Source organism: Podarcis cretensis (genome assembly GCF_951804945.1).
Source record: "Podarcis cretensis genome assembly, chromosome: 3".
Taxonomy (NCBI): Eukaryota; Metazoa; Chordata; class Lepidosauria; order Squamata; family Lacertidae; genus Podarcis; species Podarcis cretensis.
Window position 1 is genome coordinate 59473682 of NC_137172.1, and position 14467 is coordinate 59488148.

The 14467-nt window shown below is 39.0% G+C and overlaps 1 protein-coding gene across 5 annotated transcripts in view; it reads right to left on the minus strand.

Moving 5' to 3' along the window:
- LOC307213538 (SAM and SH3 domain-containing protein 1-like) overlaps window positions 1-14467 on the minus strand; it is a 529506-nt gene that overhangs the window by 15951 nt on the left and 499088 nt on the right. For all 5 annotated transcript variants that reach the window (XM_079971495.1, XM_079971497.1, XM_079971498.1 and 2 more), the window contains exons 11-15: window positions 12995-13066; window positions 9905-10048; window positions 4966-5101; window positions 3692-3861; window positions 1732-1941 (exon numbers count right to left, since the gene is read on the minus strand). In XM_079971495.1, coding sequence (XP_079827621.1) covers window positions 1732-1941; window positions 3692-3861; window positions 4966-5101; window positions 9905-10048; window positions 12995-13066 — 732 coding nt within the window. The remainder of the gene's footprint in view (window positions 1-1731; window positions 1942-3691; window positions 3862-4965; window positions 5102-9904; window positions 10049-12994; window positions 13067-14467) is intronic.

Consider the following 14467-nt stretch of genomic DNA (forward strand, 5'->3'; position numbering starts at 1 on the left):
TAACAGGGTATATTTCAGTGAACATACATTCATATGGCCATTGCTTATTGCTCAGGCACATAATCTTCATTGCTGAGGACAGGTGCTCTAATTATAAGTATTATGCTCGACAGGAGCTCAACTGTTAGGAGGTGCTCTGTTCAAATAGCTTGATTAGCCACACAGTATGCAAAAGGCTTTGGGGGAGTAAGGTAACAGGGTTCTCAAATGAGTTCACCATTTATTCCATCATGATTGATTGCATTCCCAACAAGTGTTGGGTTGCTGTTGCCTTGGCTCCCAATTCCAGGCCCTGGAATTCATCTTAGAGGAGGCCTCCTACCTATTCTCTCCTTGAATGTTTGATTTTTTCGAGCCTTTAAAAAGCAGTTAAGATTTCAAGATCTTCTGAACTCTCTCTACTGTAACTCTTTGGTCGATCTTTGTTTTGCCCAACGCTTTATCCTTTTCTAGGGCCAAAATTTCAGTTATAACCAGACCAATCTTGGTTCTGTCCAAAGCTGGACTTCCAGTGTAGCCTGCCTGATTTGAGAGCAAGTCCTGAGTAGAAAGCCTTTTTAGCTGGATAGGCTAAGTTTTTACTAGCTGCTGTTGTTTTTATGGACCCTTAGCGGCTTTAAATAATGAAGAGAAAGGTTTCCCAGCCCAGTTAAACAGGTACAGTTTGTATCAATAAAGGGATAAAGTCATCATCACAGTATCATAACATGATCCTTCCTGTGCATGGCAGCTATGAAAACAAAACAGTATTATTTTTACTCGTGATATAAAAACTCAACAGTTTAGGATATATTCACACAGAAAAGAAATTATGGGATCAGAGAATGTCTACGGAATCTGTTAGCCCTCTAACAAGGTTCCTGCTGTTGAATTCAGAATCCCATCTTCTTAAATCGGCTTGCTAAAAAAAGAAAAGAAAAAAGCTACTTCCCTTTAACAGCAGAGTAGGAAGAATAAACAGCAGGGAGAATGTCTTATTTCCAGCCTGCCTGATTGAGCATCAAGCAATACAAAATAAAAATCTCCTTAATAAATGAAATGCAAATGCTTTTGGCTGGTGTGGAGGGTGATTTTGCTGTCAGGAGGCAGCTCAACAGCTGTGCTCTACTATATTAGCTGCTTCTGTTTGGTAATGCTGCTTTTGCTAAACATTACCTTGTAGGGCTACTGAACAAATTAATTAAATAAAACAGTTACACAGCAGACAATTTTCCTCTATATGCCAGCTGTTTCCTCTTCTGGAGAGCTAATTGTACTTCACCTGAAATAACCAGAGAGAAAAATGGGAAGAGGACTTAGCCTTCAAAACTGATGATGTCTCTTGCGCTGGCCCAATCAGTTTACTCCCCACTGCCTGCCCAGCTTCATAGGCTAAAGAACACACTATATGTTTACATCTAAAATTATAAATTTATGCAAAGCATATGCAAACCATAAAAATTCAAGTGCAATAAATCTCAAGAAGCTTGGGGTTTCAACTTGTTCTCACTTTCAACTATGAATGCCTTATAATCTGAGAATCGACCAAATAATTTAAACAAGGGAATTCCACAATGCCACATAGATCTTGCAAATGAAATCACATTTTGATTCATTACACACTATTTTAAATGCTGGGATACAGAAGTGCATATGGTTTTAAGGCTGTGAATTTAGTCCTATTTATTGTATAGATATGGAGTTGAAGTGCTTGTAGAGGAGTAAAGCAAGTATAAGACAATTACAGCCCACCTTTAAGTTGATGCGATCTAGGAGATCCTCAACAGATTTGGGCTGAGGTGGTCTGCCTTTCCGTCGCCTTCTTGTAGGCCTTTTAGGCTTCTCTTCCTCTTCATGTAACACATCCACATAGATGAACTTGAAGGTACCCACTTTGTTGTTCAAGAGGCCCATCCAGGTTCCCATAGGTGGTTTGCTGATTATATCAATTATATCGCCCTTCTGTATATGAGGGAAGCAGAATACATCTACCTGAAGGCTCCATAGCGACTTGCAAATTACAAAATTAATGTTTACTGTATCATAAAGGAATGCACATGTTATTGCTTGCAGACTTAAATAGAAAAAGGGGTGGAATCTTGAGAAGCATCTAGCTTACCAGGTTTCTTTTTTTAAAATGACAATCCAGAACTCATTTCCCAACTCTGTAATACAGGTAACTTGCTTCATATGTGAGGGTTTGGTTCTGGGGGTCCATGCATATATGTAAAAACGCATAAAGCCAGGAACTCCCAGAATTGGGCCCCCTGCAAGGTGGAATTCTGCTTACCCAAGCTTTCGGAAGGCTGTGCAAGGGATCTGGCAGCATCTCAGAGCCCTCCCACCTCCTTGCTCAAGCCCAGTAAGCATTTGTCCAGCTTTGGAAAGGTGGCAGGAGGGCTCTGGCAGGGTCCTTCCCAAAGCCCAAGAAGCACTTGCCTGGCTCAGGGAAGGAAGCAGGAGGTGCTCTAGGAACCTGCCAGAACCCTCACACCTTCTCAAAGCCTGGCACCTTTGCACAAGGGCTCTGGGATGCTGCCAGAGCCTTCACACTACCTTCCCTAAGCTGGGTAAGCCTACAATCACAGCTTGGCGCAGGTGGGTGGAAATAAATAAACAAACAAACAAACGGAGAGTGGGTTTCCTCTGCTCTTTTATTTTCCCCCACCTGTGCAAAGCTGTGATTGTGTAAGTTAAATACAGTGGTACCTCGGGTTACATACGCTTCAGGTTAAACACTCCGCTAACCCAAAAATAGTGCTTCAGGTTAAGAACAGTTTCAGGTTAAGAACAGACCTCTGGAACGAATTAAGTACTTAACCTGAAGTACCACTGTAAATGTAAGATGTGAGTTACCAGTATTCTGAACTAGGTATTTAAAACAAAAACTTTCTCTTGTCCCATCCTTTTAAAAAGGTTTCACCTATGCAAAAGCTTTTGAAAACTACATGCACAACTTTTCTTGACTACAATGTTCTTCTAATTGCCCGATGCAAGGGATAAATCTATGAAAATCTTTTTGCTGATTTGTCAAATCCACAAGTAGAGCAGAAATGAATTCATAGCATACATTTCCAGTTCTGTGATAATTAACTTATTTTCAGCTCGTTGCTCATCTTTCTGCCTCTCTAGTGGGCCTCTCTAGTAAGTTTTCTTTTTCTAAAAAATACACAGCATATTTATTTATTATTTACATTTCTACTATTTCTGAGACAGAGACATGGCTTACAATTATCCACACACAATAAAAAAACACCCATAACAACAAAATAAAATGAATACAAAGGTTGCAGTTTGGCTTCACAGCCATTTATACAGCAGCAGAATACAGCTATTATGTTGTCTATGGGAAAAGGAAAAGGATGATATTCACTATATTCCTAAAAATGGAACTGACAAAAATGGAGCCTGCAGCAAATTCCCAGAGGGTCACCTACTACCATAGAGAGGACAAAAGACCACTTGCTTGGGTACTACAGCAGATCTGAAGTCAATGCAGGCACTTCAGTCTGTTCCCATCAACTCACAGAAAACCAGCACAGTTCTCTGGGTACAAGGGCTATATGTTCTCGCCATCTGGTGACAGCAATATTACTGAGGTGCATGTGATTCTGACAAGAGGGCAAGCCCAAGGTATTAATAATTCCAGCTTGTAAAAGACACCTATGAACACTCCCTGGATTCAAATATAGATTTATTCCAGAAAGAGTACCTTGAGTTTCAGGGAATCTGTATCATAAGGACTGGGGGTAAAATCAGTGTGAACCCTGGCCCGGCCACAAAATGGTCCTCTGTATGGTAGTTCTTCATCATCACCATCTTCAGACTTGACACTCTCTCTGTTGCTGGCTGAGGAGTCTGTTGTGCTTACGGTTTGTCCACCTATTTGTGATTAAAAAAAAAGAGAGAGAAGAGTTTACTCCCCAAAACCCAACTATAAAATACACTGAAAAACATGATAGAAGAACTCATCTGGCAGCAAACAGTAGGTTCTGAGCCTCTCTTGGATGTTTAGGGCACTTTTAAAAACACTTACCAGCTCCCTAGGGATGCATCTGCTGATGCTGTTTGCCACAGCACTTTCTTGGAATAGCTGGGCACAGAATCTTACAGCACATGCTGAAACACTGGAGGCCACACAGTCCCTGTCCACTGTTTAATCTAGAACCCCAGGCTTCAGCTGAGTGCTCAATAGTGCTGGGCTGATTTTAACTGAAAGGATCCCCCCCTCCTAAAACAAAGATATATATATAAAGAAAGAAAGAAAGTCTTTCCTAAAGACTTGCCCAAGCATTAACTTTTTGCTGCAAAGTCTAGTATTTTTTTTACTCCTCATTAAGTGAGAATACCTCACTTTTCACGAAAGAATGTTGGAAAGCATTGATTTTTATGTACTACCAAGCACTGCTCGGTGGGAAAACTAACCATTCATTTGAGCCATGCACTGGATAATCACAGGCTCAATTCTCACTACCTCAAGCAAAACAATTTCTTTGAGTCTGACAAGTCTGTAGGTGAAAATACCCCAGGAATATTGGTGCACATGCTGTCTGTCTGCCCAAGATAAGAGCTGAAGTACTGCTGTTCTAAGAACCAACTACCTTGCCCGCCAGCATTTGTGATTTCAACTACGCTTCAGAATTAGTTTTCTTTATGTGCTGCCGTAAAAAAAGAGAACTCTTGAGTTTCATCCAAAAAGATACAGTAGGATTGATTCAGACATAGCTAGCACTAGGCTTCCTGCTTCCTTATCTTATGCATCTTCACAAAACACTTCCGGGGTTTCTTACAGCTTCCCATTTTGGGGAACTTGTTTAATAAACCATGAAGGAAGGGAAGGGTGTGGACATGCAAAGGTGTGTGTGTGTGTATGAGGATGGCGTATGCAAGCATAATGCTAGTCTTTGATCTAATAAACCATAACTCATTCAATCATGAATGTTAAACCTGAGCTGGGTTGTGACAAGCATTCTATTTACTACTTACTCATTGAGCTTTGACCACTTAGAGAGCTCCTTAAACTTTCTACAGAACCACCAGCTTTCAGTTTGGGTTTATCCAGAGAATCAGCATCTGGCTGTAGTGACTGAGGAGATTCTGGCATTACATCCAGGCTGGAATCCTGAAAGAAAATCACCACACAACTTATTGACAACTTGTGCTGGCTGTGTAGTTGATCAATTGGTACCATACAGGGTTACAATCTATTACAATATGCATGAAGATTAAAGTAGCCTTCTGCAGGCCCCCAACTGAGGTAGCAAACCCAGGAAGTGTAATAGGATAAAGTTCTTCTTTCCCAACACATTCTAGCCTAAAAAGATACAGCAAATGTGAAAAATACCTGCATCTTGCAAATGAGAAAAGAACCCGATCAAAACAGGAAAACAATGTCAAGGTTAAAAACTAAGCTTAGTCTCCCCTGCAATCCCAAACTGTAGAAAACCACTTATCCCCTTTACAGTCCAATTCTAATCATGTTCACTCAGATGGAACCTTTCCTTGAATATGCCCTCATTTGCACTTGAGAAACCACTGCTCTGTGACTACATGGTACATGGAAACTGAGGGGTGGTTCACCAGGGTCCCAGACAAAGGTTGCATATCATCTGGCTTTATGTCATCTGCAAACTATTGAACCCAGGACCTTGTGCATGGAAACCACATGCTCTGCAACCAAGCTATCCAACCAGCATTCTCTGTTGCTCTTGCCTTTGGAAAATGTTAGGTTGGGAACACAAAGTAAAATTGTGTGTTCAAGGTTTTTTCTGTAAAAAGAAGTTGTAGAGATTTGCTTTTTTTTAATAATAAGATCACCCAAGTCTCTCATATATTGTTTGATCTCTTTGATCCATCTTATAGTTGATTTTTCTTTAGTGGTGGAGGGAGGCTACCATAAAAAATAAGAAGATGGCTGGTAAAATTTTCTCTTCCTTATTTGTTGAAATATCAGTAAAATTATTTGTTTTGTAATTTACTCTCCTTTTAACTGTATTTGTTGTGCAAACCAATCCTATAAACGTTTACTTGAAAGTAAGATCACACCGTGTTCAATCGGGCTTGTTCCCTTACACCCAAGCAAGTGCATAGGATTGCCGTCTTAAACATACAAAAACATTAATGCAACCCCCTCACATTTGCAAAAAGGGGGAAATTACAATTTAAAAAAATATTATCCTAGACACAGTGCAAATACTAATTTGACTAGAGCATTGCATTTCAATATTTACTTGTGATTTTGCTGTTTCATTGTGTATTCTGCTGTTGTGTTGTTTTCCTAAGCCTTAGAATCAAAATTTTCATGTGAAGTTTGCTGAACATAGTAGAAATGAAATGGCAGGTGAAACAATAGAAATGTTACCATTTGGAATGAATAACTAACACATTCTGTTTGTTTGTTTGTATGAAATGAATTAAACCTGACGATGCAATTTATGCATGAAAATTGTAAACAAAGCAAAAAACCCGTTACTTGAAATGTAATGGACATGTTTTCTTCATTCGTCACTCAAGTAACAAGACAGATTCAAGAAGATCTCATCCATACTGATATTTTGGCAGCTTACTTGCTAAAACAATCATTTCTGGGAGCTAACTACAGTCAGAGTAGTGTTCGTTTATGTTTGTGAGTGGATGTGGGTGTGCGCATGCATGCTGGTGTCAAGAAGGCATTTTGTTTGATAAATGACAATGTAAGAAAATAACATGGTACAATGTTCAAGAGACTATCTGCAGCAACAAATTAAAAGAAACCTGCTGATTTACAAGAATTGCTGACTTATTCCACAGACATGCAATCACAAACCATCTGAATGAAGCCTGTTATTTGCATGCTGCAGAGTCATCAGGAAACTTTCCACAAATCAAGCAAATCTCCAGGGAGAATTGAAGAACTGAAGCCACAGATAGCTAATAAGAAAGTGCCTCCCATCCCATTTTTTCTAATGTTTGTTTCTTGTACGCTAGTCTTGGAATACTTTTCCTGCTGTGAACTGCAGAAAGGTCCATGCAGTTCAGAAAATTTGAATTAGAAATCAGAACCTTACTAAATTATGGGCACATCATAGCTGGACCTAGGAATTGAAAGCAAACATTGTGGTGGCAGTGCAAGGTGGTTGCATGCCTTACCTTGTGTCAGCTCAGTCACTGCCAATTGCCTATTAATGGGCCATACTGTATTTGCAGGATTGGGGTGCGTTTCACTTTGTAAAAATGTGGTCTTCTTTGCTGTCTGTATTGGAAAATCTTGTATACCTAACAACTATCACTTCATAATCTTAAATGCTCATATTTCTGGCCTCAACAGTGGGGTCTGACAGGACCTCATTTATCACCATGCCTGATTGTACAATACAGCAAGTACGACAAATTCTCTTTGACTGACTTTGGAAGATCATATCTCCTCGTAATTATATGAGATCTGTTTCTCCTGCATCCACACGTAGCCATGTTACTTTTAACTTTATGTGAGTGGGGAAACAGGCTAGGAAGCCTCATGCAACCACTGTTTCCCATTACATCTGAACCAGGAAGCAATGGTTCATAGCTTCAATACAAGCCAGGTTTAAAGTTGGCTTAATAACCTGGCTTGTTTGGAAACCAGTAACTATTGTTTCCTGGTTCAGATGCAGCAGGAATGCTATACTGCTTGACTCATCACCTGCAGAGCTGTCAGTTTGCTTTTAACACACTAAGGGAGCCAGTCCTATGAAATTCAATAGGGCTGACTCTCACGTAAGTGGGGCCAGGGGTTAGGAATGCAGCCTAAAATAAGTAATGGCATGCTCTTCACTTCTGCTTTTTGTAGACTTGCATCTGCAATGCTTCAATGAACAATGATCCAGATCTAGAAAAGATGGATCTGTATTATCCAACAATGACTTCAAAATATTTGGCTGTGTTAAGGCAGAATTCAATTTTAGAAACGACAGGGGCCACGGAGATTGCATTACAGGAGTCAGCATCATACTGGAGCTTTGTACCAATCAGATGCATCAGAAATGAACCTTGGGAGATAAATGTGCTAACGTGTTACTGTCACTGAGCAACACAACAAATGACTCTTATTTTAATACCAGGAGTCTAACGCTGGGATGGTCTGGCAGACTACGATGAACTTTGCTTCAGGACAGACAAAGAAGATTGCCTCATTTCTCCAAAGATTCAGACAAATTCTTTATTTACAGCAAAAGCAGCAACTAAGGGCTTCAGAACCACTCTGACAGGGTACTGAGCAAAACACACTAGTCAAGTGAGAGTCCATTTTTGGAGGCCTTCTGGCTGGAAATCAATCCCGTGCCGTTGGAGATAAGAATGAGACAAAGTAAAATACAGGAACCAGAGACCTGAATTTATATTGGTAATATTATTCCAACATATCTCAAAGGGCCTAAAGATAAACATGCCATGATGTTCTGCTTATCAAAGACCAGCCTTCAGCTCCTGAGCACATCATAATAGTATACTGCTGCATCCTGATTATTCAACAGTCCTCTAGAGGGCGATATTAAATCAATGGAAACTCTTTTCAAGGCTGATGCCAATGCCAGTAGTTGCTTGCCAGCAATTACTTGTTATGCTTACAGTTCAAGTGGAAAGACTGATGAAAAAATAATAATAATAAAGTGTTGGGTATTCTGACAACCCACCAAACCAAATTCAATGAAGTCTGCCAAATGCAACATGCTTGGAAAAACAGATTGATTTTGGCCAGAGGAAATTGAAGGAGGAACTTTAAAATAATATATTTTCAGAATGAACTTTAAGGATCAACTATATAGATCTCTGCAATGTGGGATTTAATATGTTATAATGAAAAAAGTATTTTTTTTCCTGATGGCTCACCATACCCATTTGAAAAGCTTGCTGGGCAAAATGGAGTTTCACAGATTTTAGGGCTTTATATAAGACTACTTTTTCTGCCCAGTAATTCCCATTAACAGCTCAATGGGAATAGCCTCTTGATACAGTGGCCCTCAACACAGCAGAGACAAACAGCAAAGGGACTGATTTATTTATTTTTAAGTGAAACAGGAAAAGCCACTGTTACTATTCAATGGAATTTACAGATTTATAATGGATATTTATAATAACAGGGATCTCATACCATGGGGCAATATTTTATTGAAAACCATCAAAGATTTACGATAATGAAATGAAATTAGGTGTATGCTGAATGTAAACCTTCCTTATATTATCAGGTACCTGACCCAATATAAATATTTTCCCGTGTTTTCTGTATAATTTATGAGTTTTATGTCTTTCGTTTGCATTTTTAAACAGTGTTTATATTTCAGTACAATTTTAGCTAAACAGTAGGATTGAAATTGCTATTTTATTACTTATTTTAATGGTGGAAGAAGTTACTTAGATGTTTCTTTTGTTTTAAGATGCTTTTAACTAAGTACTAGGGAACCACAAATATTTTTTAAAAATAAGTTATGTCATTACAACAGAGCACAAATTACATTTTAAAAAGTAAATACATTCTATATGTGAAAGATGTTTCATTTTTTTCTAAATTGGTGTAAGCATTTGTTGCAAAGTGCATGTTGCTGTGTAATTCAGAGGATGTATTGGAGGCAGTTTGACATTGCTAGAGGACTAGGGCACAGTATATAAAGCCATTCATTTTTAAAACCAGCGTATATGGAATGAAATCATATACTTTATTGCCCTAACTCAATCCTAACTCCCTTTTATGATTTTATTGAAGCTCTTTTCAAAGTAAATAGTTTTGAAAAGGCCTTGGAATTGCTTTACTACATTATTCCCACGGGGAGTTTTTTCGAATGACGCTGTTGTACTTTCCAGTAAGGTTGCAAAACATAGGCATCAACAACTCTTCAAGTATTTACTCAAACAAATAAAGCCCCCAGCTGTGGTTTAATTTAAAACAAACAAGCAAATGAACAAAACCACGTACCTGCTCTGACAAGGAGCTGCTATATTTCTTAGACATCCTTTTCTTCATGGTTTCTTTAACAGATTTCACCTTTTTACCAAGGGACATGCGGGAAGTAGATGGGGATTTGATCACTTCTTTATAAACAAAATCACCATCTTTGCCCTGTAAAATGAAAGAAGGATGAAAACAACACCATTTGCCATTGTCATTTTTCTCTGATCAGGTCTCAGATGAAAAGTGTCTTAGGGAAACATTGACAGCTGAACTGCTTTTGTGCAGTCCCCAAGAAGCATTTCAGTTGGGTCTCTTGACAAGACTGAGTTTTTCTGGTATCATATACTTTGGCTGGAGCATTTTTATAATGGTTGATGAAACTGTGAACAAGCACTCATTTTTTGCCCTTCTACTTTTCTCCTCCCCTCATGTGTGTATTTGGCACATCTATCCTGCTTTGTATGGTTACCAGGAAACTCTGGCTTATATGTTAGTTAACAAACAGGGTAATAAGTCAGGAACATATGTCTATAAACATATAGACAACTCCTGAATGCAACTTTTATGTTGAAATATCAGCCAGAATGCTAAATACCTTAAAGCTCCTGGCTTTATACATTTTAACTGATGGGAGAATCCAATACAGTAGTGCCTCGGGTTACGTACTTAATTCGTTCCGGAGGTCCGTTCTTAACCTGAAACTGTTCTTAACCTGAAGCACCACTTTAGCTAATGGGGCCTCCTGCTGCTGCCGCCATGCCGCTGGAGCCCGATTTCTATTCTTATCCTGAAGCAAAGTTCTTAACCCGAGGTACTATTTCTGGGTTAGCAGAGTCTGTAACCTGAAGCGTATGTAACTCGAGGTACCACTGTACTGGCATAGCCTTTTCCACCTAAAGTTCTGAATGGGGACCATGCCAAATACACCGCCCTGGAAGTAAATGTTACATTTTGCTCAGCTATTACATTTCTTGCACGAATCCCATCAAGCTCAACACTGTCTTCAATATATATTTCTGTTCCACTTCCTTTTTTCTTGTTTAGGCTTAATTTTGAACACTTTAGAAGCTAAGAAAAACAATTTCAAGTGCATCTAAAGTCTGGACTCCTATTGCTTATGTTAAGTTTCATTTTTGGAGCACTTTTTAGCAACAGGAAGTACTAACAGGCTTTCAGCGGAGTCTAGTGTTTATAAGGACAACTATCTTCTGCTTGACTAAAATCCAGGTAGATTGAACTGACTATGGCAGATGTTACATCTGGGTATTTACTTCCGCTACATGTTAACGTTAAGCTTGCTATCTGCTCTAGAGCCAGACTATGCATGACATTCAGTCAAGTGCAATTTGCCCTAATTTTTGTTGTTTTACAAAATGCAGCTGCAGAGGCTGCAAAGCAAAGTGGGGGATTGGCACTGGAATCAAGTTCTTAGCTCTTTTCTCTCAAAATATTTGTTACTGAAAAGCACCCCCCCAGCTGCTTTATGTTCCCCAAAGGAAATACATTGGTAACAAAAATTAAAAAGAGCACTCAGAGCGATGAATTAATTCAACAGCACCAACGGAACAAGGAGGAGGAAAGGGCAAGTTCAAATAAGGTGGGGGAAAGCAAGGGAAGATGCAAGAAGAAACATCCACCACTGGAACATAATGACACAAGAATTTCCTTCCTGGATCAGACTGAGATCTATGGAGTCCAGCATTCCATTGTCACAGATGTCTCTGGAAATTCATGGGCTATTATCCCGTTTAGCATCTATTGAGTGGTTTACAAGCCTGAAATCTAGATCTTTTAACTTTCATGAATAGCTACTAATGACAGTACCTTCCATGATTTTGTCCTAGATTTTTTTTTTAAAAATCCATGCCAGTGGCCATTTGTTGTGAGTGAATTCCTCAAGTTAGTATGTTGTCAGAAGTAGTGTTTCCCTTTGTGGTGATCTGAAATTATTTCAGATCAACTTCATTTAATCTGATGAGTCCTTGGGATGGGAGAAAGTAAGTTCCATTCTAACCAGAGGGTTAATAAGTTAGGAAAGGAAATACAGGTTTGGGGAAGGGGAGGGGCAGAGTGTCCAAACTCCAGCATGGACTAGCTGCCCAGTTGATAACACAAACTCTGTTCTTGTGTGTTCCATGGATCAGGTCTTTCACAGCTGCACTTCACGTCTCCCCCTCCACTTTGAGAGTCCAGCCACCTGGCCAGTGTTACAGCTGGGATGTTTTCAGAGCCATTTCCCTCATTCCCCCTCAACCATGCCAGGTTAAGAACTCAAAGGATTTGGATTCATGGAGACATGGGGAGGCTGAGATTCAGCAACAAATCATGGATTTAATTTAAATCCTCTCTTTCCTGCTTTCTGTACTCTCAAAAATGCCTAGTGCAACAACGAAGTCAGCTCTGGGAAAGGGGAAGAAGAAGAAGAAGAAGAAGAAGAAGAAGAAGAAGAAGAAGAAGAAGAAGACCTGAAGAACTTTTTAAGTTAGAAATGTCAAAAGTACATGAAGACAACGAAGTCAGCTCTGGGAAAGGGGAAGAAGAAGAAGAAGAAGAAGAAGAAGAAGAAGAAGAAGAGGAAGAAGAAGAAGAAGACCTGCTACTACTATATAACAGTATGTTCCTATAGTCCTATTGCATCTTGTTACCCTTTTTATCTTTGGTATGTTCAAAAGGAGAGTGGGTAACTCAAAACTATTCCAAAATATTCCTCTGGCCTGTAAATTACCTTGACAGGCAATATTGCATCTCAATATTGAATCAAATCCGTAAGCATTTGCAATCAGAGTGTACTTCTATTATACACACTTTTGCCAATTCATTTTTTTCCATTGAAGTTGACTACTGAACCTAACATTCTTAACTGATATCACAATGTAGCAAATGCTTAACATTTTCTGTATGGTATAAAGCAGCTCTCAATACTTGGCTTGTACGGCAGTATGCATCAAAACAAGTCTGAGGAACTAGATTTATTGGTGGCATTGATAGTTTTTAGAGCTATGATTGTGGCAGTTGCCACACATTTTAAACTCCATTTTAAATCCCACCATTGTGCTTCATTATTAAAAAGAGTAAGATGTGTCAGGCAGATGCGGACCTCTAGCTCATACTCACCATCTGATCCAAATTGTTTCCAATGTGCAGTGAGCGATTTGTCAAGTCAAAGCCACCAAAGCTGCAGGTTCTCTGTGACACAAGACAAATTTGTGGCTTAATGCATTACAATTAAATTCAGTATGAAGAAATAAACATTTTGTGGGGTATAGAAGACACATGAGAAACCATCCAATTGTACAAATAATGGTAACAAGCAAAACATGATGAGAAATTAAAAAGACTCTTGTCATTACATTCATGCATCATGATAACTCTCTGGCCTTTTGCTTTCCATTGTAAAGCTTCTGGGTTTTCAGCATATTGTTGTTTATTCACACTCCCTAGCTCAGGTTGCCCCACAAAACAGTATTTAAATCTTCTTTGAAGTAAGAAATCGTGTTACATAACCAACTTAAATCTCACAACCTCTTTGTCAGTGGGGTGCAAAGTAATAACAAAAAACCTTTTGACCCAAACCTATTCAGTATTTAGTAAATTTTGGAAGCGGACAAGCAACTAAAAATCCTGAAAATCTACTCAAATGTAATTGGGCCAAGAGGACTCTCAAATAGATCCATAGTACCTTACTTAAAATGACCAAATGTCTAAGCTTCCAAGGGATATATATTAATAGGAGTTTCATTCTTGGAAAGCATTGGCTCTGCATTTGTTACCAAGTCCTTCATGGTACAAAGGAGCTTTGTTACTGCTACGAGAGAAAGTAGGTTATATTTACAGTGGCACAACTTAGTGGAATGAGACGAGTGGAATGAGTCACTCTCAGAACATCAGCCCAAGCCAAAAACACTGATGCCGGTTATAAAGGTTCTGACGGCCTAAACACGTCAGCATTATGACACCACCTTTCTTCCAAATGCTAAAAAGCACACTAAGCAAAGTCGCATTTTCAAAGCAAGGTAGGAACAAAGTGGCTCTTCCTAACGGTCCTCATCTGTATCTCATGCAGTACTTGAAAAGTGCTGGTTCCTTTAAACTCCCTAGGGATGCACAGCTCCCTTTCAGTTCTACAAGCAGAATTTTTACCTTCTCTAGAAGTAAAACAGTCTTTCATTCCTATGCCTTGATCCAATGTCTCTCTGATCTTACGGAAACTATAAAACTTTCTAGATAAACCATCATCCTTTATGGCACTAATGTGTCACACAACTAATGCTTTATAGCAAATATCTCTCCCTTTAAAATTAATTATTGAGGTGTTACCAACTTGCAAGTTGACTAGTATTTGCAAATCTGTACTAAGAGACATATATTCTATTCTTTCTCAATCAAGGCTTTGTTGGTGAGCTCGTTGAAGCACTTCCGTTAAGGAAATTCAAAAGCCAGCATCAGCTTAATAACAAAAGTCAAGAACTAAACTTACTTTCTCAAAAAGCAAGAAACAAAAACAGCTGGTCAGAAAAAATTCTGAAATCCTTAAATATCAAATGCAGAGATCAGTTTTCAGGCATGTGCAAGGGGTGTGCACATATC